Source organism: Notothenia rossii, assembly GCF_949606895.1.
Source record: "Notothenia rossii genome assembly, chromosome: 4".
Taxonomy (NCBI): Eukaryota; Metazoa; Chordata; class Actinopteri; order Perciformes; family Nototheniidae; genus Notothenia; species Notothenia rossii.
This window is the reverse complement of record NC_136902.1, coordinates 23,135,766-23,162,941: the sequence shown is the minus strand read 5'-3', so window position 1 is coordinate 23,162,941 and position 27,176 is coordinate 23,135,766. Positions and strand designations below refer to the sequence as shown.

At 40.8% G+C, this 27,176-nt stretch overlaps 1 protein-coding gene across 1 annotated transcript; it reads right to left on the bottom strand.

The window, feature by feature from the left end:
* Window positions 1-2,477: 2,477 nt before the first annotated feature.
* Window positions 2,478-25,856, bottom strand: ctnnbip1 (catenin, beta interacting protein 1). The gene is made up of 4 exons (XM_079679076.1): window positions 25,663-25,856; window positions 15,719-15,833; window positions 15,213-15,303; window positions 2,478-5,462 (listed from the first exon to the last, which is right to left on the bottom strand). The coding sequence occupies exons 2-4, from the start codon at window positions 15,812-15,814 to the stop codon at window positions 5,404-5,406; spliced, it is 246 nt and encodes an 81-aa protein (XP_079535202.1). The 5' UTR covers window positions 15,815-15,833; window positions 25,663-25,856; the 3' UTR covers window positions 2,478-5,403.
* Window positions 25,857-27,176: the final 1,320 nt, after the last annotated feature.

Here is a 27,176-nt window from a genome sequence, read left to right as displayed (position 1 = left end):
CCCTCCTTTTCTGTGGATCCCTCCTGGCTTTAACTTAATAATGTTGAGTCATAAGGTGGGAGGGGGAGTCGCCTCCCTTGCTCTCGGAGCCACTGCACACAGCTTTTTTCTTTGGCTTTTGAAGATGAAAGGTGAAGCAGATCGAATTCATTTGGGCTGTAAAGTTATATCCTTCCTCTCAAATTTACGGGGTGGAGATATTTTAGCTACGAGTCAGGAGACTCGTGGTTGAACTTTATAAAAATAAAGGTATTTCCAATTATTATATGTTGATTTTAAACTCTGTTAAGATTTGAGAAATACTAAGTTCAACAGTAGCCTAAAAGCTACACACCAGAACTAAAGTCTTAAAATACATGATCTATCTCCAGACATCAGCTTTTCAGAAGTTAAGGCTTATTTTCACATGATCCAGTGTAATGCAATGGTTTATTAATCCTAAGAAAAGAGAAGAACATTTTAAATGAAGCACACAGATACCGTTCTCTGTACAGCAGCAAGCCTTTTACTGCCACCTTCTCAGTGTATAGGTGTTTGATATTCAAAAAATACAAATTGCATGAAACCACTTTAAGTTCCACTTAAGAGTGGTTTCGCTCCACTTTAAACTTGACTTTCCAAACACTTACTGAAAGTGGTCATGTGTCACCCTGAAGTCTTTAAACATCAGGCAGTGTGTGGACGAACATAGCGACTGCTGTATGCTGTCCAGGCGCGCGCGTGCACACGCACGCACACGCGTGCACACGCGTGCACACGCACACACACACACACACACACACACACACACACACACACACACACACAGGTGGCAGAGTTATCAGCTGGCTGGAGCTGTGTGTTTAGCTCTGGGTCTGATCTGTCTGACATCAAATGAACACAAGCAGGCTAACGTGTACAGAGAAAGAGAGAGAGAGAGAGAGAGAGAGAGAGAGAGAGAGAGAGAGAGAGAGAGAGAGAGAGAGAGAGAGAGAGAGAGAGAATGTCTCTCACACACTGCACTTAGTCCACATTTCAGCCAGCAGAGGACAATGAAATGACGGATGGACGCCATTGGGTCTCTCTGTCTTAGAGGTATAGGTTTAAAACCTAATTATAATGTGAAACGTCATTAGGCGTAGAAAGATCTATGTTTTGTGACGAGGAAGACAATTTCACCTTAAATTCAAACAACTACATAAAACAGGCTTTGATACATAGCCATCATTCCAGGATCCAAAACCAAGGGTTGGAATTCAGATTCTCAGCAGGAATTTGTTCTCGTGAGAAAAATAGGTTTTAATGTCAGTAAAGACATAAATTGACTGTAAATTGGTGCATGAATATTGAGAAATGTGCCGACAGCTGGCGTGTTATTCCCAGATCTTTCTCCCTCTAAATCGCAGGATTTTCTTGCATCTGTGAAAGAAGGCCTGGGAACAGTGAACAGATGTTCATCATTAGCACAGGAAAAACACAGAGGGTGTTTCTCAATGTCAAGGACGCTTCCTTGGTAGGAAAAGTCTTCCGAGTCACTTGCTTCAGGAGCGAGGCAAGAATCCTTCCTAGCCTCGGAAAGCGAAGAATGGTGGAACAGGCTAACAGGTGTGCATCATATGCGAGGCCCCGCCTTAAATGGAGCGTGATTTCCGCCAAAGATTTTGGAAATTGGTCCGTGCGCAAAGCATTGTGGGGATTTTAAGACCGCGGAGGATACACATGTGCAGCCTCGAAATTTCCCGCAACGAAGGACGCCGGCCTCGGTAGATTCCAAGGATCCTGGACATTGGAACAGTCCTTCGGCGGGCCTCGATGACGTAGCATCCTTGAAATAGTGGCTCTGGAGGAGCCTTCCTCGACATTGACAAACGCCCTGAGCATCTGCCTGAAACACCTGACAGGAACACGTAGCTGTTGGTGGAAACTGTAAGTTATCAAGATAAATGGTGGTGTTTTTATACGATTTACAGAAGTTGACCCAGTCAACTTAAGGTTCCGCTGCTGGTACTGTCAGTCTTTGTGCAGCTGAAAGGCCAAGAATGTAAGGTGGTGTGCATGAAAACAAACATATGTACAAAAAAGTACATGACATTGTCACTGTGGGTCACTCAGATAAAGAATGTTCTTTAATATGATTTTTAGAAGCAGTATATAGTTTGAGTTTAGGCTCGTCTAGGCTTGGGCCTCATCACTCCACAGATTTACATACAACATTGAGTGATGATTAGTTGTTTTGGTTTGGTTGGTTATATTATATATAATTATTATTATTATTATTATATAATAATATATATAATAATAATATTATATAATAATATATATTATAATAATAATAATTATAATTATATAATATAATATAATTATTATAATAATAATTATGGCGAGCATGAGGCCTTATCTGTAGACAAGCAGCCATGTATGCAAAGATACTTTTCTAATCTTGGAGCTTGCATATGTGACGTTCAACTTAAATCCTGGAAAAAAGAAGGAAAGGTAACTTTGCACTGTTTAAAATATCTTTAATGGTTCAGTTGGTATAGGATTTGGAAGCATTAAGTCAAGACATGGTCAGCAGCCATACAAAAACAAAACCAACTAATCAATGTCGACTGAGAGGAAAATAAAATATAAAAAGCAACACAAAAAAATAGGACAATTAGGCAAGGTCATCACAGTAAAAAGATACATCGATCCTAGTCAAACGCAACCGCATGGTGAAGATCAAAAACTGGTAGCAAATTGAATAATGACACATTCACACACACACACTCAAACACACATACATTCATCCACAACTTGACTACAGGCTGTAGAACAACCCGATAAAATGTACAGTAAGAAACTTTTAAAAGAGAGAAAAAAAAACTATGCATAGACAAATAAAGAATGTTTTTTTTTTTTTTTAAGTAAACATAAAAAGACAAATGTCTTAGTCACAGGCGGACAGCGTGATAGATCTGTTGGCTGATTACTTGAACAATGATCGATGAAGACATTCAAATAGAAGTTATTGCCAACAACAAATAATGGATAACACTTGACCCATCCAAAAATTATGATTTTTTTTCTGAAACATTTTAAAAGTGATAGTAGCTTCCACAAACGTCAAGAATGTACAAACAATGGTCAATGTGCCGAGGCTTCAAAAGTCTTCGGCTGAATGAACATTATAAATCACGAGGCAGACATGCTTGGCTTTAAAACATTACGTTACAATTATTTTTTAAGTTATACAAGTTAACAAACTGTATTTAAAACACATTAAATATTGAGCGTGTCACTAGAAAAACATGTTGGTTGTTAACATATATTCCTTTGAGCTTTTCCAGTTGAATTAACACAGAGAAGATACTTTTTGAAATCACTGAAGGAATAAAAACATGATTAAAAAGTTTTCTTTTATCCATTGAACCAAACATAAAATCTCTGCGCTAGATATCAAAATGTATTTTTTGCAAAAATCCCATTGATAATAGTGCAAGTGATACAGTACAGTCAGAAATAGCACACAGCTCTTATGTTTGGCTTCACATGGTTAGTAACAGGTAGTTAAAAATTAGAGTTTGTGTGATTTTAGTGTGAACAAAGAGCCACCGCTGATGAAATTAAACTATCTACTGGTTCTCTCTCTAATGATGTGTTTGAGGAAGTCAATTCAGTAAACAATAAATTACAACTACAGCTTGTCTATTAACAATTGTTCTTAGATCATTATGTTAATGTCATTTTACAGATAAAAAACACCAAAAAGGATAATTGGCACAATGATTGTATTTTCCCATCTATTTGTACAACAACAAAAAAAGATTTTACATGCCGGAACAACTGCAAACCAGTGTTGGGGAGAATGTGTACACCTGTGTTTCATGAGATTAGAAATTCCTAGTGTCTTTAATTATTACGCTTTCCACAAGAGAAAGGTTTTTTGCACTTTCAACAGCCTATGGTTCAAAACAAAGCAGCAGAAGAACAAGAGGGGCCTCGTTTATAAAACTAGATTTGTTGAGAAGAAAATAGTGTTCTTTCTAAAATCTCCTTTCACCCATCAATCCAGTCCCTAGCCTTGGCACCCTACCTGCTCACTCCCATAATTAAACATGAATGATTAATGGCAGGCCTGCTGTGAGTGTTAACACACACATCAATCAGTGTGTCATTCGAATATTTGTAAGTGAACAAAAAAGGTCAGACTGCAAATACACAGAGAGGGATGTTTGTTAAACGTCACAGATGTTGATTCAGTAAGACGTAACGCTTTGTGGTCATTTCTTAGTTGACCGGTAAGAGACAGTTAGCAAATCACAACAGCAGTGAGCTCCACAGGATTAGAAAGGCAAATTCCTAAAATAAAAAACACGTTGTTTATGCATGGTATTAAACAAAAAGCCAGAGGTAACCAGGGCTCACTGCACTTGGTAAATGTGTCTTGGTTCTACTTTTTCAAACGTCCTGTAATTGGCCTGTCATTGTCCTCCTTTTTCACTCAGCATTTCCCTCTTTCTGTCGGCATGTTAATGTTTTGCTGCTCAGGTGCTGCATCCTGTGCTAGGACCCGCCCTAGAAATACGTTAACAAAAGGGGTTTTGTTCCCAGAATGTTTACGGGGGCAGCCTGACCTTTCTCACAGGCTAGGAAGGACTATATATATATAAATAAAAGAAACATTACTTTTCTGAGAAGAGTTATTAATACATTAAACTTTATTTGGCTACTTTGTCTTCAGCATGGAAGTTTCAGAAATGTTCCAGAGTATCTAGAACAGCTGCGTGGGAGATGGCGTTGCCATATTTCACGCCTTTTTCTATACACCTCAAATGTTATAAATGAGGCCCCTTGTGTGACAATACAAAAGCCTTAATGACACATCAGCTAAATCAAAACAATGTCAGCCCCATTAGGGTAAGCAGAAATAATAAAAAATGTCTCCCCTAACACGATCGACCATCACACTCGTTGCTTGACCCAAACTATATTTCTCTTTGCTTCAATCAGCTGCTGCCGGTCACTTTGCTCCAGTGACCGCAGCAGATATATCACGTAACACTGCCTAATGTCTCAACACAGACAAAATAATACAAAACCAACCCACCCACAGAAAAAAAAACTACATTTGATATTCATCCACACGACCTGCGAGTGATTTCACTGACTGCCTTGTTGCCGAGGCTTGAGCACATAGTGACTCTCAGGTCATGGTGGGCCAGCTCGAGTGGGGGGGGTTGAAGGGGTTGAAGAGGCTGGGGGAGAGAGTGAGGCAGCCACCTCCTGGAGTCTCATTCCCTCCTCTCCTGTCCCTCCTGGGCCCCCCTCCTCTCCTGAGCTCATCAGTGTCGCGTTTGTGGAGTTTGGGTTGCTGTGTGGATCACGTGCGGGGGGGGAGGGGTGGAGAGGGGGTGCAGTGGAGGGAGATTGAGGGGACCAGTGTCACTGTCGCCGATCCTCCGCCTCCTGCCGCGAGAACGCCATGACCACGTCCTCTGCACCTGAAAACCAAGAGCAGAATGTCAGGCATGTTGTGCAAATAAATACAATGTTTGGGATTTCAATTACACAGACAGATATTAACACAACCTGCTATTCTACAATGTAAAACAATGCAACAAAAGCATAAAAATAGGCAAGATTGAAAACCAAGAACAGTGTAATAACAGTGTAATGTAATGTGTTGATGTATAAGTGTATTACATTAAACGTTGACAAAGGAGGTTTTAATATCCAGAACAAAACAGTGTCTTTTACTGTGATGACTGGAAATGTCTCAGCTCTTTCATCGATACAAGCTGTGACCTGATTTGTAATCAGTTTCTGTCTGAGACTGGCGAGTGAACCAAAGACTTATATAAACAGAAAAAGGCACAAAAAGATCTGCGTTCAGATATCCATAATAATCTGGCAAAAGGAGCTCAAATGTGTCCAAAGCAATAAACTGGGCTCAGATTTTATTTTTCTGCTCACTGTGTTCTTTCTGGGAACGTGTGGCAACTGCTACAAACAAAAACTAAATCTCAATCCTGGTTGGTTGTAGTATTTCTGTACAGTATTTAAATTTCACATTCTGTTTTTATGTTTGACATGTATATAGTCTAGTTACTCTGAATTTTACTTGCACCTTTGTATCCCTTACATTTATTTAAAGTCCTTCTCGCACTATTTGTATGTATATATATATATATATATATTAATTAAGATTTTCCTTGTGCAAATGACAATACATTTTATTCTAGATTCTTCAGTGTGAAGCTATCTGAGTTTTCTTCAGGTCATAGGATCCTGTCAGTATCCTGTAAATCCTGTCAGTTGTGACTATAAATCCGCAGGGGCATAAAACGCTGGGAAAATCCTTTTGGTGCAGGCCTGCAATTGTATCTAGTGCCATGTTCACCTGTTGTGGAAAGCTGCCACCTGCCCTCCCAGCGCCCTGCCGGGAGATACTGTATCACCTCCAGTGACCCGCTGACAGCAGCATCCTGTTCTACCACGATAACACTCAGATCTGAGGCTTCAATGCCATTCAATCTCCTCTGCTTTGGCAGCTCAGGCCATAAGCACAAGATTGTCCGTCTGTAAACAATACTAGATTCCAGCTGATGATATTAACCTCGCTGAGCTGGGGAAAAATAATCCCTGGCCAACAGTAGAGACACTGAAAGGATCCACAGCACAAAGGGTTTGATTTCTTGTTTCTCCTTATGTTCCTCTTTCGCTTTCACCAAGTTAATGATGACAAAGCTGTAGTTGCAGGCTGTTGTTTAACAAGGAATCACTCATTGGTCTGTTGCCGACTGAGATTCATCACCTGCTTCTACCTGAAAAGCTAATATACATTTCCAATTCTGTTTGAGTAAATACCATTAAATAAACGATTTTTCAGTGACCCATATGTCCAACTTTTCTCTCATAAAGGCCCGATTTTTTGGCAAGTACTTCACTTTGAAAAGTCAGTCCTTCTGAAAATATGAGCTTAAATCACTTGAAGTGGGAAAGTATTAAAATCCCTCGTTCACTGTCATGCTCGGCCGCCTGGTGAAAATGCATTTGCTTCTTGGTAATGGAAATAAATTGATTGTGAGGCCAAACGCCTCTAGTCTCCTCAGTCTTTAATTAAAACCTGTCTCTTAAAAGACAAGGGGAGCAAATGACAAAACTATGTGCCATAGCCTACAGGAAGCATGCATTAAGACATGTTAGGCTAAGATCGTATAAATATCATTAACACCGAGTTCAACACCCCAGCAGACGGTTGCAGATTTCACACGGCACCTCGTACATGTCGGCTATAAAAAACCTCCTCGTCACAGCCTTCGAGTGCTTGTTAGATTTAATTATTGTGGAGATATAAAAGTAGGCCAGGGTGGGACTGTGAGCTTCCACATGTATTTGGCACAAAGGGCAGACCCTCCTCATCAGACAGCACAGACCCTCCAGACTGAATTGTGTGTTTCATTCGACTATCTCTACGGGGAAGATAATTAGCATCTTTCTTTGCTGAATTCAGATGGACTTGGTGAGATCCAGACTTTTGGGGGAGGGAGCCTTTTAATATGAACTCTCAAGTTCCTCTTGAAAAATCATTGGCCAACCGAAATTAGGTTATGGCAGAGAAGAAGCAGGAGATGAAACCAGAGAGATTGATGAAAATAATACTGGCATACACATGCTGTTCGTCTTCAGTAAAAGCAAAAATCTCTGCTTTGACACAGCAGGGGGGATAAAGATGTTCAACATGAGACAATTATGTAATGGAACACAGTGGGGAGCTGGAGCTATTGCAGAAAAGCACTACTCACAGGATGGTTTGGCGCAAGGACTTGCAATAAGACACATTTATCACAATAAATGCCAGTCTGAATCATTGTGTGAAGGAGGTACATTGTGTAACGGGCAGTCCAGAGCCAGGACAGTGTGCAACACGAGCCTAATGACAGCAGAAAGGCTCTCAGAATACATCCAAGTGTATGGCTGGGCTATATCTCTCTCACACACACACACACACACACACACACACACACACACACACACACACACACACACACACACACACACACACACACACACACACACACACACACACACACACACACACACACACACACACACACACACACACACACACACACACACACACACACACACACACACACACACACACACACACACACACACACACACACACACACACACACACACACACACACTCCCTCAAAGCTGTTGCCTAGCGACAGATAGAAATCAGACTGCATCAGTGGGCGCTGCTGCCAATGAGCAAACAGCTCTTACTCTTTTACTTACTTAGGGTGCAGCTCTGTGTCCGGCCCCTCCCTCCCATGTGCACTGATCCCCTCCTCACCCAGCCGAGGATTACATAAATAACAGCAACAACGGGCATGTCATCCGATTTGTACTCCATTAATGCTTTGGGAGGAAGAAAAGCCCCTTTTAATGGTCTTTCCAGGGAAATGGGTTAAAGCAGAACTATTTTGATATATTTGAAAAGTTGTTGTTTCAAATAAATTAATAAACAGAGGATAGTCATTAAGCCAATATCTCAAATGTAGATATATTATACTTTCCTAGTTATTTGGCAATAATCTTTAAAGGAAAATTGGAGAATCAGTTGTCATTGATCACGTGCAAATGTCTGAAAAGATTATCTTCAGGTTTGTTCCGTTGGTTGGGAAAAATCATGAAGCAGTGGTTCTTTGGGCAATCATTTTATAGTTGCGTCTCATATCTGCTGATGTTTGGGTTATGTTTAAAATGTAAGTTTTTTTTAATATATTGAAATATTATATAATCATAACTTCTAAAGCATCTGCATGAAGCTATAAATAGCAATAGGGCTAAATTACAATGTTGCTAATTCTTTGCTGTGGTGGTGCCCCACTGCTAAATGGATGCAGAGGAAACACTGTTAGCAGAATCTTCCAACTGAGATGTATTTAAAATCATCATTAGTTGCATCCTCAGCCCACTATAAGCAGCCAGAACAAAATCCTTTTGGGGCGATCAAGACATGAAACGCCCCCCCCCACCCACCAGCTTAACATGTTTAAATTTACAAACACACAGAGGGTGTAATTTAACACATGATCTGTCACATAAAGACACTGAGTTAATTACTCTTTATTATTAAGTATAAAGTCCTTCAATTATCTCTCTCTTTCTAACTCACCATACATTTTATATTATTTAGCATTTGGCTATCACCTTCTACCTCTTTTATAATTTATTTAAGTTCCACATGAGTATAAGAGGGACATGCAAGATCAGACCTCTACTTTTCTAACTGCTGCTTGGTTATTATTTTTGATGGTATATTGATGGTTTTGCAAATGATTGATGAAGTTTTCCACTGATGTCAGATTTGTGTTCTTCACTTCAAACTGTGATATTACAGAGATTTAACAAGCTCTGGGATTTGTCTCAATCAGCAGCAAACAATTCTCAGAGACATTATCTCTTTTAAATGGAGCCGTAAAAGATAGATCTATTAAATTCCACATTTTATGGGCCACATCAAGAAAGTCAATCATCTTCTGCAGGTGTTTTTTTTAGAGAGCCGATCCCAATACTCATAATCAGTTTGATTAAACTTCAATTAGATCACCATTTTCTCAGAGTTTGAGTCAGGTAGTCGTGACACTTCATACATCTGGCTGTGATTCATGCTTCAGTGACAACAGGATACATGAAGAATCAATAGCACTCTGGCCGAGTTGCCACATTAAGGCGTTGTCACATGGCTCCCACTTGAAAAGGTGGGTTAAAGGATTGCGTTATACAAGGAGTGTAATACAGAGAAATCCAAACAAGATGGTGAATTGACCGTTCATGTTTGTGTAAGAAAGGAGAGGGACAGAGAGAGATTGGTACATCACACTCTCTCTGTGTAATTAGCACTCCAGCTTGCTTCCCAATGACACCTGTTCCAATCTACCGATGCAGCACGTTGCAGCAACACCAAAGGCATCAAGGGACCTCAGCTTTCCCAGGACAACAGAGGTTGCTATGGAAACCCTATCCTCCTCTATCCCTTTTGTTGAGGCCCTGAGACATGCTTCTGGGGGGAGGAGTAAACTTTCCTTGTCAAATCAGGCAAGTTTATCTGTGACAAACTGTATTGTTCAAAGTGACACATTGTTGTCGGCCATAAAAAGCATGAGATAAAGTGGGAAGAACCAAAGCTGATAAAGACAAACTTCAGTGCATCTTGTATTATGCAGTCAAAGCTCTCTGCAACACAGAGTTTAGTATAACTAAAACTGGAGCAATTTACACAGAGCCCCGAAAAAACTCATGCCTTATTTAATGAGTTCTCACTTAATTTCCAATCACAATAACAGCGTTTATACAAAAGCATGCAAGCTCGCGCACCGTCCTGATCACTGCCAGAATTAAGCTACATCAAGGTACTTCAGCTAAAAAGCTGAATAAGAAAAAAGCTCCAGAGCCTTTGGCTGAGAATTCCTCTTTGGCCTGATTAAATTGCAAAAACAAAATAATGTATTTGCATGTATGCTAATCAGGCAATTAAAAACGATCTGAAATGCAAATTACATGACCCACAGACTTAAAAGAAATACGAGCTGCAGACCAAGAGTTATTTTGACTCTTGTTTTTCCAAGAAGGAGGCAGAATAATATTTGACAGCAGAGTCTGAAGGAGAGACTGTTTTCCAATCAGTCCGATCAATGGCTGTGAGGAAGAATGACAAAACCTCAGGATGGATTACACTGCATCCCTTACACATCTGTTTTTCTTATCAGAATAAGCTAAAGCTGACAACAGCAAGGATGTAACCCATTTGTCACATTACCTTTGGTCTGCTCTCACACTTGCACTTCTATTTATGTCTTTAATGCAGCCCAGCCTTGACTAAGAGTAATCAATAACCGAGTGCTTCTCCATGTCCTGCCTCCAGCGCCCTCTAAGCATGATGCCGCCATTCGATCGACAAAGCCATGTCTGACACGTGACACTATAGCTCTATACGAGACCCCCTGAGGACGCTGGTATTGGAGCACCATGCTTCTTTAAACTAGCTTTGGTTTCACACCGCTAGATACTGTGGCTAGAAAACCTCTTTGCCTGGAGCATTACACCGTTAATGGTGGCTCCTGTGCTGATAGCCGGAATGCTTTTTCAATTTAACAGCAGTCACACGACTCGTATTGTGTGGAGGAGGATGAAAGTTACTATAAACCCTATATAGTAGCAGACTAAAAGGTATAATCAGACAAGCTGAAAGGGCTGAGTCATCAGCAGGCTGAGCAGCAACAAAAGAAAACAGTGTGCTTTTTTAGAAAAACCAATATTACGCTATTTTTATCTTAAGACTTTGAAGCAGAGGAAGTGAAAAAGCAATGTGGATTTCATTTCTACTGGAAGTGGAAATCTCTAGGCACCTTATGATTAGATCATGTTCAGAGGTCATTTAATTAGACATCAAATCTTCATTTTGATTTCTTTACATGATTCATTTATTTTTTTCACCATGAGACTACTTGTTACCTTTAAAGCTTAACATGTTATATTTATTTATAAAATAAACAGACAAATGTACTTTAATTATTCATCATAAATTGATAGACTGCCCAATCTAACAGTGAGTGGCGATCATAATGTACAGAATTGGGCTGTACATTCTCCAATTATAGATTTTTCTACATAAAGGCTTTATATTTCATAAAGAAACATGATGCATCTCAGTATCGATTTTCATCCCCACCCCTGATTCCTACAGCTCAGAAAACCTTTTAACTCACAGCCAAGTGGGAGATTATTAAGAGTCTTTCTCACAATTGAAGTATTGTTCAAGCTAACCAGTAAAAATAAATAAAAATAAATTGAAGCTACTCTAGCCGGTACGAAGTCTAAAAGATGAAACTGCTGTGAGCAGATTCAACAATGATAAAAGACGAGACATAGAAAAACAACCTCTGCCTGGAAATGTGCTGGCTAGTCACAGAGGGAGTGTGTCTGCTGCTGTGTGACGATCAACCAGGACAGACAGTACTGCTGCTGCATACAGAAGGACGGGGTAAAGGTCTACAGCCGTTATAATGAAGTGAGAACAGAGTGAAACACAGAGAGAACAAACTCCACTATGCCAAGTACAACTCAAACATTGAAATTCAAACAATGTGTATTATCTTTTCCCTAAACTGTATTATAATAATTACAGAATTGATGATACTTCAAGATGAATAAAATACAATCTTGCTTTGTTATATTACACTTTGTTGGAAGTCTGTGCTTCTGTGAAATATACATTTTAAGAGGCAATGACTGTGCAAGTTGCTTGGCAATAAAATGTTTCCTTTCATCTATTTCCCCCCCCTATTACCAAATCTAAATGAGATCAAACAGTGTGTGATTCCCTACTCAAACAACCTCAAAAAGGACCCCCAAAGTGCTGATACTTTGTGCGCGTCAATTACGCCAACATAGCGGATCCTCAGAGGCTTAAAGCGTTGGCTTAGCCTCTACACCTACAAACTGCTGTCCTTCAGTGTTGGACATTTAAAAGTGATTAACTCTCAGCTATCTCCATGATGCCTAATCACGGTACTTGAGAAAAGACGCAGACCACAAATCCTTTATTGGCACACTGAGGATGTGGCAGTCTGCCAAATTACACTAAATGTGACTATTTTTGTGATGTATAATGCATACTCGGAGCACCTTTCACCAGTCGTATTCGTCCATTATTAATGAGGCCCTTCTTAGCAGTATTGACTGCACAGAGACATGGAGTCCTGTATCTACTAAAGGGCACAAAGGCAGAGACCGAGGGCATGCAGCACAAACTGAAATCTAGTCTACGGTGGTTAGAACAGACAGGAAACATCCTTCATAAATGAATCACTTAAGATCACCCGTTTTTGGTGCTGCACCTTTCAAGCACCATCCTTCCCATCTGATGTAATGTACTGCTGCTAAATGAAGAAACACATTGTAATAATGCAATATACACTATTGCCAAAGATGCAATGATCCACATTAACATTGTTATGATGCATCTCATATTGCTGGGGCTGATTTTACCAAAACGTGACAATGCAGTTTAATACCCTGCAGGTTCAAGCAAAGATGATTAAAGGACCGGTGAAGGACAACAAGACAAAGTCACTGTGACTTCTTAATACCCTGTTTTACCATAATCCCCAAACCTTCTTCAACACAGGTAATCACAAATGTATCAATGCAAACAACTGATTGTTTCCTAGGAGGGAAAGGACACGGGCCAATGTCGCAGGCAATTTTCCTGACTCAAAGCTCCCCGGAGAGACCAATATGATGAGTGACAAAGTAAGGCCCGGGCCCCACAGGAGGACCTCAGGGTTCCTATCTGAAGGCAGTGTTTGGGCCAGGGCTCGACATTAAGGGCTGCCCGATGGCCCGGGGCCATCTAGTATTTAGCTCGGGCCATGAAGCCTCACCTGCTGGTTGCCCGATCGGGCAATCTTTTATGCTAGTATCATGCAGCTCGCGGATCCAGTAATGAGTGACCCGACAGTAAAACTAAACATATCTATAACTAGTTACGGTAGTTTGAGAGGTAATTCAAATAGCTACGTTTGATATTCTAACCTGAAGAGTGTGTTTTGTTCCGCTCACCGCTGCATGTGATCATACAGAGCTGCGTGTCGACTCGTCAGCAGCAGCTGATCTCTCTCTCCCGTCAGATTAGACTTCACTCGCGTTTATGTCCATATCGATCAGATCCAGCTAGTTCTAGCTAATGATAGGACTACCTGCTTATTAAAAGACACCGTGACCTAAACAATAAGTGTCGCTATGCAACTGGGTGATGCCACAAAGTATGGCGCAGCATTATGCATTTGTTTACATGCCCACCGGAACCCCGAGGCATTAGCAACAGATCAACGCAGAATCAACCCATACAGCACATCTCTTTCTCCACATTAAGTGTTACACATTAGAATTGACTATTCTTGTCTGTCACATACTCTTCTTGTCTAAGAAGTGGCCATAAGTGGCGCAACTGAAGCGGTATTGCGCTAAAGGGAAATTATTTTGACCGGAGAGATTTAGATTTGCTTGCTAATGGGAACTCTGACGTCGCCATTGTGTGTGCTTCGCGGATGCACTCGGCTGCTCGGGTCTGCTCGGTCAGCTTCCGGATGAGGAGGTATAATTTCGACCAATTTACAGTAGATACCATTACAAACATTTTTAAGGGGCCATAATAGCGTAAATAATGTTTGTTTTGGCAGTTATAACTGCATGTAATGTTTTCTACTTTTTTACATCTGGGAAGGCATTTGCCTTCAACAGATGAAAAGTGTCTTGACCAACAACTTAAGTATTTCTTATAGCTATGCAGGGCATGCAAGCGAGCAAACACAAACAAGTGAAATGAAGAATACAATTGAAATTGTAATATTGTGGTGGTTCATCTTATAATTCAGTCTAGAGAATGCACCAGACAGCATCTAAGACCTGCAAAAATCTAAATGTTCTAGGGGGGAGGCCCCCCAAACCCTTTGTGCGTCATTTCGTCCGCGCGCATTTTTCAGGGCAATCTCTATTGGGCTCAGGGCCATCTGTGAATTAGCTTAGATGGCCCACAGGGCCATCTCCCAAAATCCTTAATGTCATGCACTGGTTTGGGCTGAGCCTGGAAAGCCCCTTATGAGGCTAGTTATAGAACATATGAAACCATTTGCTGACATCTTCTCGGGTAACTGCAGTGCCTCCACACACACTGTTTTCATCTATCGCCCTCTTGTGGTAAGACAAATTAAAAACTGTAGATGAGATAAAGACAGCTCAACAGTGCTCTCTGGTGGATTGAAACGGATGATCACCACTGGGTAAACAAGTCTTACAACACACAGTATGAACAGTGATTTGCTTTATCATATCCCTTCTGAGCCGTTTGGGAGAAGCAGCGCTGCACTGATGCTGAGTCACTGTTCCAGTCTTTCTCAGTGTTTGCTGTGTGAGTCATCTCAAAGCGAGTGAGTCAGCCTCAATCCGTTACGCCTGTTGGGGTTAAAGGCTCAAGAGGAGTGATGCATGTGAAGGGATTTTTGCTTGTCGTCTGAGCAAAGTAACACTTTTGTGACATGTGGAGGTGGCGTGTGAGCTGAGGTAAATGTTATTTTTAAAGGCCTTCAATCCTTTTAAGGGCAAAAACTTTTTTTTTTATAGATATGAAACATTCAAACTACACTAACTATAAAGTGTGTGTGTCGAGGTCTTACCCTGGTCTATGTTGTGCTGTGGTAGCTGGCTCATCTGACTGTGGACCACACCTGCGTAATTCCGGAGAAAAGCCTCTTCACTGGGCGTCAGCTGAAGAGAAAACAATTTACATTTCAAGTTATAAAACCACACAAAATGTTATCTTGATGGACAGTAAATTTATGTTTTTCTCATGCTAATGTGAGTCAGTCTTTCAGTCCCTGGAAGTTGAGCCTCTTATCCTGGTATCTCTGGCTAGACTGGTTTGTATCTTTGGAAAACAAATGTGAGTTGGCATGGAAAGGAGACTTTACTGTAATGTAATTAATAGATACAGACTTACAATAATAATGATTCTATTGGTTTTGATCATTATTTGTCTTGATGGCTGTTTCAAGAGACAACCACTGATGTGCATAAGCTGGACAATAGACAGCACTTCTAATTGTTTTCTGCAGTTTCTTTAATCTGTAAATGTCCAAAATGTTGCACAACCAAAGTTTGTGTTAGGGAAGACTGCACTTACATTTGATCCCATTTTCTTTAGCATGAGCAGGACCCGCACTTTCTGTTGGACGTACATGTCTTCAGGAGACTTCCCCGGGGCCTCCTCGCGGTTCATCCCCCCTGCTCCTGTAGCTCTGGTCACAAAAAAAATAACACGTTACACAAGAGCTGCGAAATATCCAAGCTACGCAAACACTCAAGGTGTTATAAGAAGTTAGAAATACTTAGAAATTAGAAATAGAAATTAGAAATACACAGAGTTGTTTGAGATGCACTATCGGACGGGCCTTAAACTGACAGTCTCTTAGACCAGTGGTTCTCAATGTGGGGTCCGCGACCCTCCGGGAGTCCGTGGCACTCTGCCAAGGGGTCCGTGAAAAGTTTTCAGATTCATTAATTTAAATTATCATATCATTTTTTTTCTTTTTTAAACAAAAGGCTTCATAGTTCAACAAATAATATATATTTTTTTTAATCTAAAATAGTTCATAGATTACGTTCTAATCTAACAAATCTATACATTTAAAAATCAAGCGCGTCACCCCTTGCCATGGAAACAACAATAACTGGTACGTCAGTCAGAGAGCGCCACTGCTAGCATCATAGAGATATAACAAGGCTAGCATACTACGAAGATGGACAGATTTTTAAAACGACCGGTTACGGCTACAAATGAAGTAAATGAAAAACAAAAAACAAAAGTAAGGAAATACGATGAGGAGTATCTCCAATATGGATTTATTGAAGTGGAAGGGAAACCGAAATGTCTGATATGCCTGCGGTGTCTTGCCAATGAGGCGATGAAGCCTGCCAAATTGAAGAGGCACCTCGAGACCAAGCATCCAGATTATGTAAAAAAAGACCGGGCTTTTTTTGAGAGGAAAGGCGAGGACTACCGCCAGCAACAACAACGGATGGTTAATGTTACGTCTGTTTCTGCTAAAGAGCAGACGACGAATTTAGGACATGTCTGCTGATATCAAATCACAACTGCTGGAAAGACTGAGAGGTTCTAAATTCGCGGTTCAATTGGATGAGTCCACTGATGTGTCCGGCTCTGCGCGGCTCATCGCACTGGCGCGAGAGGGAGAGCCGCAGAAGTGAGACTGACTGAGATTACTTTGAGCAACATGCATGGGAAGAAGTTATAATATAATACATTTGTGTATATTTCTCGCTATTCAGATGGTCTGCTGCCTGGTGCTGCTGTTGCGCAATGTGCAGTAGTGTCCTCTTTTCGCACCATGATATCAGTTATGAATTTGTTTTTCACTGCTTGAGAAAATGGACTTGTGGCTGAGAGCGTGTGAAAAATGTCAATTGTGTGAGAGTTGGCAGCCCTGTGAACTCTCTTGACATTATTATGTATGAAACTGCCAATCAGATTTATTTACTTATTAATCGAAGGTGCCGGAATGCTGTTCTGGATCGTTCCCGCCCACTTTAACCTGTGTGTGTGTGTGTGTGTGTGTGTGTGTGTGTGTGTGTGTGTGTGTGTGTGTGTGTGTGCAACAGAAATGTCAGATACTGTATGTTGCATTTATTGATTTAGTTTGATATGTGTGTCTTCACTTGCAGAGAGAAGCAATCAGCTTCATGGACTGCCTTGCATCACTCCAATAGTGTCCAGAGCTGGCTGCCATTACAAGTAGTGGTTTGGGATTGTAGCAATGCAGTTGCAGTTGTTTTGCAATTTATTTGATATATGTTGCAATGCAGGCATGTGTTCAATTGTTTATAGCCTGCATTTATTTTGTTATTAGACTTTTATAAATCATTTAATTTTAACTAAGAGGGAAACACTTGATGTGTTATCTTTATATCTATGTGTGTCTGTGTGTCTGTGTGTCTGTGTGTCTGTGTGTCTGTGTGTGTGTGTGTGTGTGTGTGTGTGTGTGTGTGTGTGTGTGTGTGTGTGTGTGTGTTCTGAAATGCACTTCAAATGATCACTTTTCTCTTGATTTGCCTTTGATATTTTGTTTAGGTACAGTGTTACTTGCAGCTAATTGATTGATTGTTTTATGGGTATTCTGTGTTGAGATGGTGCAAATATTTTTAATACATATCTAATATATTTCTAATACATTGCTCTTGTGTTGTTCTTTCACATAACTAAGACTATAGAAGTGTAAAAAATAGGCTACGTCAGATTATTCCAAGGGACATACATGTCAAGTCAAGTCAATTTTTATTTATATAGCCCAAAATCACAAATCAGAATGAGGGGGTCCTTGGTGTATTCTCTATCTTGTAAGGGGTCCTTGGCTGAAAAACAATTGAGAACCACTGTCTTAGACTACAAAACAGATTTTTTTTAAATGTGATCACTCACCCCTGCAGGCTTGAAAACAGATACATAAAAAGTGATTGCACATTTGTGTTCTTTAGTTTGGTTATAAATACAATATGAGTTACTACTAAATGCAACCCTGACAAATGCATTTTACACAGAGTATTGATAAACCATTGTATAATTCATATAATCCATGGCAGTATTTAGGCATGAGGTTAAGGCTATAGCTTTAACAATCATGGATGTATTACTATTATAAGACATATAATACTGACTGCATTTAAATTACCAAACATAATTCTCACATGTCTTTTTCAGATTTATAAGGTTAAATAATACAAACTAAAGTCTATGTGATAACTTCCTAATTTGTAACATCCAAACAGTGGTGATATATACAGTCAGAGGCCTTGTCTCAGTGCAGTCACAGTGCAGTTTGGACCTTCACAGCGTGAATGGCTGTCATCAATATTTCAGAGCAGTTTTCTCATAGATCTCGCCCCTGCCTGCTCCTTCCATCTCATATTCGCTGTCTAACTAATGACCTATTTTTTTTCTGTCAGTCTGCAGAGATGCAAAATATAGGCAAAGGGGGAGGGAGAAGAAGGCGATAAAAGGAGCTGCCAAAGCTAATGAGGATGACAGAAAAGGGATAGGTTCCGCTGTGAAAGCACACACACATTAAGGTTGATTGTTGTCGCATTAGATCTCCGTTATAACGCACCAACAAGACGAGACTTACTGCGCGGTTTAAAATGCAGGCTAATTATGCTAATTGAAAATGAGAAAAGTCGAAATAATTCAGAGAAAATGGTGGAAAAATAAATCTTTAACGGGATGAATCTGATCTGAAAAAATAGATTTAATGGAGACAATATCAGTATGCAAGTCAGGATTTGTTCTCCCCTTTAAATCCTTCATAAAAAGCCCATGGGAGCAGCAGAGACTATGATAGTTCTGGTAATTTATTTTGGACTCTTATCTATACAATGGACCTCTAATGCATGTTGACAGGCCGTTTGATGTGGGGTTATATTTAATTGAGGAGCTGGCTCGCCGTCCCCACTTCCCAGAGCCCAGAGGGGGGAGAAGGAGGAATGGGGCACCGTTTGCCATTGGCAGGCGTTCGGGTGCCACTGTGAGCGTGTGGATTCACCCAGATCAGAGCAGCTGGAGACCATATCTGGCTATAGTCCTTATAATGACAGCAACCTAGGCTGGATGTTTATCGACAGCAAATTACACTTTTGTTTTTGGTCGGTTCTTTGTCCCACACAGTGAGCATAAGACACAGAAGAGGAGGAAGATGAACACATTAGTTATTCACTTCCACCTGAGCGTTGCGGGCCTAGTTCAATTAGAGAGCCACTGCAGTCTCAAAGGAAGACAGACATGAAAAGATGGAGAGTGTGCTGGTGTCAGTTACTAGCTACATCCCCAGGGAGGATGTTGGTGGCCAAGGTGAAGGGGGAGGCAGTGACACATTTGATCTGACTCCCAGCTCCTCGCATGGAAGAATTATGACTCAAGCCAGAGACACCTACCAGTGAGACGATATAGAATGAAGCATGATATAAACACAGGAGCACCAGCGAGAGTCGACATGCATCTGAATCAGGCTGGAAGTAAAACGGTCACTGCGTACGAGGGGATAAAACAGCAGAGAGGGTCTGCAGAGAAAACTAACAGCCAAAAGGTGTCATCTTGTCTTGGAGATTTTTAAACGTCAAGGATAATACAACAAACATCCTCAACATTAAGGCTTATTTTGAGACTTGACCTCTGCAAAGGCTGATACACTCCACAATATATTCCACATTCATCATCTGTATAAATAGGCCTTCTGCTTTCATGACTGAGGCATTTATGAACCTCTGATGTTTCCGTTTGAAGTTTGAAAACTGGCCATATTTAGTATCATCTCTACCCGGGATGCTGACTGATTTGAGAGATACAATTTGTATACCAGCCTGAAATAAGCATCTCATCTTCTCCAACTTTCAAAGCAATATCTGCTATAAGAAGAACAAACGTAGTGTGCGAAATTCCATAGGGAGAATCTCGGCAGGCGGTAGAACAACGTGGGAATGTAAAAGCGGGTTCGGGTTATCAGAGATGTTCTTCTATTGTTTTGACATGTTTGACACTTTTAAAAAAGAAGAAAGGAAAATTAGACAGTTCCTATTCTGTTGTGTATTTCACATGTTCCTCTTCAGGCTGGAAGTAGCAGAAACATGTAGATTACTATTTTGGGCAGCGAAGTAGCCACAGACCTGGAATCATTAAAGCTCTGGTACTCAGTGAACTGGACAACATGTACACAACAGTGATTAACACTGTGCATATGATTATGTAATGGGCAGCTTCATCCGTGCAATCCTTCGGAACAAACTAGCTTTCCAACCATGTTTATAATTCCAACAATGCACCAGATGGTACTCGGCTGCCTGCCGTACTATGCCTCACTGCCAGAGACTTAACTTCTAAACAATGGCTTCCTGCGTATCACTGCTGGATTACAACATTTTAAACACACTGGGTTGAGATAGAGTCCATCTCAATGTGATTTCAAAGCCAAAATTCATATTCAAATGTTTTCATTGGCAGGCTGTATTATCAGAGGCATGTATCTTGAAATATTTGACAATGTGAATGATCAATATTATGTTTTTATACAGAGATCCCAGAGTTTACGGTGAGGTTCAAATTGCTTGCTATGTCCAAAAGATTACGATTGTCAAAAAAAAAGGCAAATATTTCCATAATATGCCGTGATATTTCTGCATTTTGATTTGACCTGTTCTGGGAAGACAAACTATTTATAGATGTCTAAACTTTGTATTTGCTACTTCATACTACCATCTAGATGACTACTTGTCAGTTTAGACGAAAGCTGCTTTTTTAATGACATCTGTAAAATCTGACAAATCCAGTAAGTAATTTCTGCTATAAAATTATTGATTTGATTGGGATGCTGGGGAGATAATAAAAAAAAGAGACAAATCTCTGCTAAAAACTCATAATGTTCTGAAAAGAAACCTTGAAACATTTAGCCGACTTGGGTCATTCCTGCATTATTCTGATGTGCATGCTGTTTTGTGTCTTGTAATAATTTTAAGGACCACAATAGGGTTCCTCGGAGTCCTTGGTGAGTGTCTGATGTTGGGTTCTCGAGGTGGGCTGACTCAACACAAATCCCTCGAGGGATGCCAGCCCGACGCAGGCAGCTAATATTCTAGACGTAATCAAAGGCTTTCTTTAATGCTGATCGAGCCCTAATCACACCCCCCCCCCCCTGCCCGTGTTGGGCTCTTGGGATGAGCCGAGACATCGAGCCCCTCTGGGCAGCAAACCGAAACCACACCATCCCTAATGCTTACCTGTGAAATCTAAAAGAAAAAATATAACACTTGAGGGGCAGCCTTATATCTCTAATCCAGGCCATGTGAAGTAAATAAATAATAAATATCACGATATTTTTGACAAATTACCTCAATATTGACATTGACACAATATTGTAGGGATTACTATTGATACTTTCATAAAACATTAACAGTAATGGGCATACAATGACTAACCAAGTAATGGCAAATAACAAAGCAGCTAAAAGGGTCTGGTCAAAACTGAAATTGTAATAACTTTACTGTAATGAAGCATTCAAAACCACGAATATTACGATAATATCTAGTCTCATATCACAATGGTGATACAACAATGTTATATATATCCGAGCCCTACTTGTGTTGAGACCATGTGTATATCCTCTCAGTGATCATCAAGCCTTAAACATTGAAGTGTTGCTGCTATTGTATTTATACCAGTGAAACAAGCTTAAATATACATAAATCAACCATTTTGGGGAAATTATAAATAGAATATAAATATTGGATTGTGATACGTTTTAGAAATATATTGTTTCATATTGTGATTTCAAAATGTCTTAACTTTAGTGTTTACTACAACACCTTATACAGCCAATGCATGGCATGTTCAGCAATGCCCCTATAAAAAAAATAGAGACACGCCTGTTCTCTGCATGCCAGATTTCTTATGCACGCTTGTGTATCAGTGTCCATTAGTGTCTCTGAGAAACACAAACATGGAGAAGGCTTCTCACAACATTTCAACACTGTGACCGGGCCACACAGTGCAGCGGGGATCTGCTGCCAGAGATTACAGTGTGCAATGTGATAGGGCCTCACATTTGCTAAGGGTCATGAAGGGCAGGGGCTGCCAAAGTGCACAGGCCCAGTCACACATGGCCCGGTCCACTTGTCCAGCTTGTTGTTGGCTCTGAGATCGGCTGTGCACATGATGCACAATGTCTGATTGTTCAGGAAATCAAATTAATCCAGCAAGCAGAAAAAACTGAAACAAACCTTGGAGTTGACGGACAAACTGGGTTTAGTTTGCAGATATAAGTCTGAACTCTATAAGACCCTGAGAGGGAGCCTCTACAGATACAAGAAACCAGGAAGGGAAAAAAGAAGAATTTAATCATGAGCTGCTCCAACCACAAGCAAATGTGTGAGAAACCTCAGTCGGCTGCTGTAGCTGCCAGCTGAGATGCCAACAACCTGGCCTAGTTCAGCAGAGCAGCTGCAGGTACACACACTCACACACATGCTATCTTTTACTGATGACACACAACCTAATAAAACAACTAGAGTTCATATTGAAATTATTAGACTGTTCTAATTCAATACTGTAACGTTAGCCACATTTACATCAATTTAAATGTTTATCTTGTGACATTAACTATACTGTCTCAGTGTTTAATAGTATAGAAAAAATTGGCCTTCAACATAATAACAATTTCTCGTTTTGAATTCTCTTTTTTTCTTTAAACCAACGTTCCACAATGTAAGATACTACATTTACATTGTTTTCAAAAGAAAAGAAAAAAAACTAAATATGTACATTTTATAAGTAGAGCTGCAATCATAGTCAACTATTAGTCAGAGAAATACTGCCAACACTTGAGATAATTGATTTACAGTCATTTCATTTAATGCAAAATGGCATAAAAGGGTGTTTTTAGACTTTCAGGAATGGGGATAAGAATGAATATCTTTGATTTACATTTTTTCTTCATATTTAATAAACCAATCGATGTAGAAATGAGTTGTCGGATTATTCTATACTGAAAATAGTTGCAGCCCTATTTAGAAGCTAGTAATACATGATTTCCAAATCTAAATTGTTGACATTTTATTTCAGTTGATTCAGTTGATTGACTAAATGTTTCAGCACATGAACATTTTGTAATGTTAAGTCAGTCCTATGACACTGCTTCTTCCCAGCCAAGTCTGCAGGAGGACATAATGAAAAGCGTTTGACCGGCAGCCGTGCAGTCACAGAGCGACACACTCTCGGTCGGGCAGCTTGGAGTCCTGAAACAGCGTGAGCCAGACATCATAAACCAGAAAGGCTCAGGCCTGGACTTGCTGGATGTCTGCATGCTGCCTTTGTGTGAAGCCATCTCCTCACATGTACAGTGCCATAACAATGGCTACAGTATTTGGGGACAATGGTGATGAACTGGATTGTGAAAACATGATTGATAAGTAGGTCATGTCTTGTTGTCACCACGTGAGGCATGAACTCAAACAATCCTGTTCAACTGTAGCTGGGTTTCTGGGAGTGCTCAACTGTCCTTGGGCTATTTCTACATTACGTTGATACTAGGATCTACAGAGAGTGAATTACAGTAGACAAGACATGACATTTGACAAATGTATACCTTAAGTCACAGGGAGACCTTTTATAGATAGTACACATTATTAATCTACCCCATTATTAAGCTCCTACTAGGATACACTTAACAACTCATACATTGTTAATACTAATACAGTTCCATTAGGAACATGTATGAACGGTTTTCAGCATTTATATTTTACAAGATTGAGGCAATCTGATCTTGCAAACTTTTTCACGATACTTAATTTGTATCTATCGGTTATTCATGCTGTAGAACTTAATTAAATCTGGTCTATGATCTCAGAAGAAGATCTTAGCTCTCTCCTCACAGTCCCTCAAAGGAACAGAAAAAGAAGCTGCAGCCTTAAGCTGGTCCCACGGGGGAGTGACTGAAAGATTTTAGAAGCGCAGGGAATATAATTCTAAAAGCTATCGGATCCATATGCTTGGAACAATACCACGCATTGCAAATGTGCATGATACCGTGCACACACAAAAAAAAACAGAAAAAATTCCTATGCCTTAAGTTAAATTCTGTTTAACAGTCATAAAGACTTGGTGGTCCTCCCGAAGGACCCTTTCATTTGGACTGTGTGTAAACTACGAATGGATCCAAGTAGTTTTAGTATCATTGTGTCAGGCCACTACGTGGGCTGAGTTAATGCTGACAAGTGTGTGCTGCCAAACGCAGAGCACAAGGTTGTGAGATGAACAAGCCCTCCCTCCTAAACTCTGATCGCCAGCAGCTGATGAGCTCCCCCTGGGGATGGAGCAGCCGCTGAAGAGCACCTGCCCTGAGGAAGCGAGGTCCTAATCTCTCTGCAACATCCACCCAGTTAGTGGAATGTGCAAACTAAGGCAGTCCTGACATACTGTGGTCCATGACCAACTCTGCAAGCTGCCTGGAGAATTCAGAGCGCTCGCCTGTGGCCCGGCCCTGATACCCACTGACCGCAGCTCTCATCAATGCCCTGCAGCAGGCAGGGTGCCAGCTTCATCACTCAAAGGCTATCTGACATGTGGGGGAAAGCAGAGACTGTAAAAGGCAGCACGGCACAATGCATCCATGGGTGGCATGATCCAAAAATAGAAACCCAGTGAAGGAGTTATGGGAATAGAAAACTTGAACATGAACATTTTAAGCAAAGTGACCACATTCTACATAAGCTGTTGTGGCTGGAGCAGCATTTAAATGTTGTCTAAGCATTTCCTTGGCTGACTGGTAGGTGTTTAGTGAGTGGGACAAATGGCCCTGTAATTTGTATTTAACCCTACATGTAGGCGTGCATCATGAGCATGCAGTCTGCTAAATCTGTGTATTTCAGATACATTTAACATCACAATATCGTCTGCAAGTGAACCCAACTATAACGCTCTCAGTGGTCTGCATAATGTTACACTCGCGTTAGATGAGATTTTAGAGTTTTTAGTAGTTTTTTCAAAGTCAAACTGATTGAAAAAGAAACAAAAAGGAAACAAAATTGAACGGCAAACTGTAACGAAATAAGGGTTGTCTTTCTAATTTTAAGCTATGGAAACACATTGTGACTGTGAACGGATCTTGTTATCATGTTGCGGGACGCAGACTATTCAAACTGTAGCAGCGCTCATGCTAGCGAGCAGCAAGCCTTCGGTGCATTTTCCACATTAATTTTAATCAATATCCGTCGTGTAAAAACATGTATGGACGATTTTCTAAACGGCTTCACGAGTTGCCTTCTTTTTAACCTGACAATCATTACATTTAGTCCCCATTACTACCCGCGCTACCTTTGGAAAAGCAGCCCATGCTAACCAACGAAGCTAGCTAAGCTCGCTAGCATGCCCGAGACAAAAGCCTGAATGAAGTTCCTGTGAAACCCCATCCAGGTGCCGCTGCGCTCCAGGAGTGTGGACGCCTGGAATCAAACACACGTATCGATTCACAAAAACCCTAACAATGTGCGCCTCCTGAAGAAAAATGTGCTTACCCCTCCTGGTCCAGCTTTTCTTTCTTCTCTGCTATGTTTGAATGGTGTGTTGTTGTAGGAGGGCGTCCTGTTCCGGGGTCACATCCCTCCAGTCGGCAGAGCTTCGGCGGACTGACTCGACGCAGCGAGAGTCCTGCTGGAGCTTCAGTACCGACACCGGCCACCGGGGCCGCCACCGGCCCACACTGTGTACAGGGCTGCTGGAGCTGTTAGCAAACCAGTGGTGGGATGTACCTATTTACATTAAAGGTCCCCTATTATACGGTTTTTCATCATTATATTATAGGTCTCACCTTCTCAGATATATACAAAACATGTTTCTGAAGTGTTTGCCTCGAAATAACAAGCAGATCACCCACTGTAGCATCCCATAATCCCCTCTCTTTCAGCCCTGTTTCAAAAGTGCTGATTCTCTGTCTGTCACTGAGTGGACCCTTATTTTCAGGGGCGTGTCAGGGGCGTTGGGAGTGGAGTCCACTGCGAGATATTTGGTTAAAAAGAACATAATGGTGCTCTAGGAGGAGATTCAGGTGATAAGGTCGGCGGTACATTGGTTGGTTATTGGCTAATGGCAGTCAAAAATTCGTTATGACATCATAAAGTGGCCAAAATTTAATCAGCTTATTTTTTCAGACAGGTTTTTATATAAATGGATCAGGACAAAAAATGAGTGAATCTTTTTTCCTGAAACTTTCAGAATCTCTTTCCACAGAGGGGACACATGTTTATGTATAAAATACATGAAAAAGTGCATTTTGCATGATAGGTCCCCTTTAAAGAACCGTAAGTACGTTTATAAGGCACTTATACATACATTACGAGATTATTTTCCATTTGTATTGTAACTTTCAACATGGATTTGTAGTTATTATAGTCTATAATTATAGATTATAGTTGTGGCTGTGAGTGGGTTCCCGGAGATATACGATATGTCGTATATCTACCGGGACCGCAACAAAAAGGAGCTGGCATGGAAGAAAATAAGCGAGGAAGTAGGCTTATCTGGTGAGTTATACAAAATATACGTCCGTTGTTTGCTTGATTACAGATACCAACAACACATTAACCAAGTTAACGGTTAAAAGTTACCGTTTGTAAACGTTTTTTTCTTGTCAGAGGAGGTATGACAAAGGAAGTGGAAGAGTTTGAGGGACACCTAAGTGAAAGAAAAGAAGAGGGAGAAGGATAGGAGAGTGGGTCAGCAGCAGGGACCAATACAAAATGGAAGTACTCTGCGGTCCTGTCCTTCCTCGACCCATTTGTTACCCCGAGAAAAACTACCAGCAATATGGTGTTGGGGGTAGAGGAAGACAGGACCTCTGAGTACGAAGGTGAAGCGCAGGGAGCGGACGGGAGAGGTTGGTTGACAAGTGGTACTTGAATCAGGTACCGGTATTGACTTAGTACCGGTTCTCGACCACCACTCCGGTTCAGATCAGGGGGGCCGTTCCTCCCAATCACGCCCCTCCAAGTGTCTCCATCATTGCCCACATGTGCATTGAAGTCTCCCAGCA

Coding starts and splice junctions, on each gene's coding strand:
- ctnnbip1 (XM_079679076.1), bottom strand. CDS start 15,814: ATGAACCGCGAGGAGGCCCCGGGGAAGTCTCCTGAAGACATGTACGTC. Junction 15,304..15,718: donor TAAAGAAAATGGGATCAAAT/GTAAGTGCAGTC, acceptor TTTTCTCTTCAG/CTGACGCCCAGTGAAGAGGC. Junction 5,463..15,212: donor ACAGCACAACATAGACCAGG/GTAAGACCTCGA, acceptor CTTGGTTTTCAG/GTGCAGAGGACGTGGTCATG.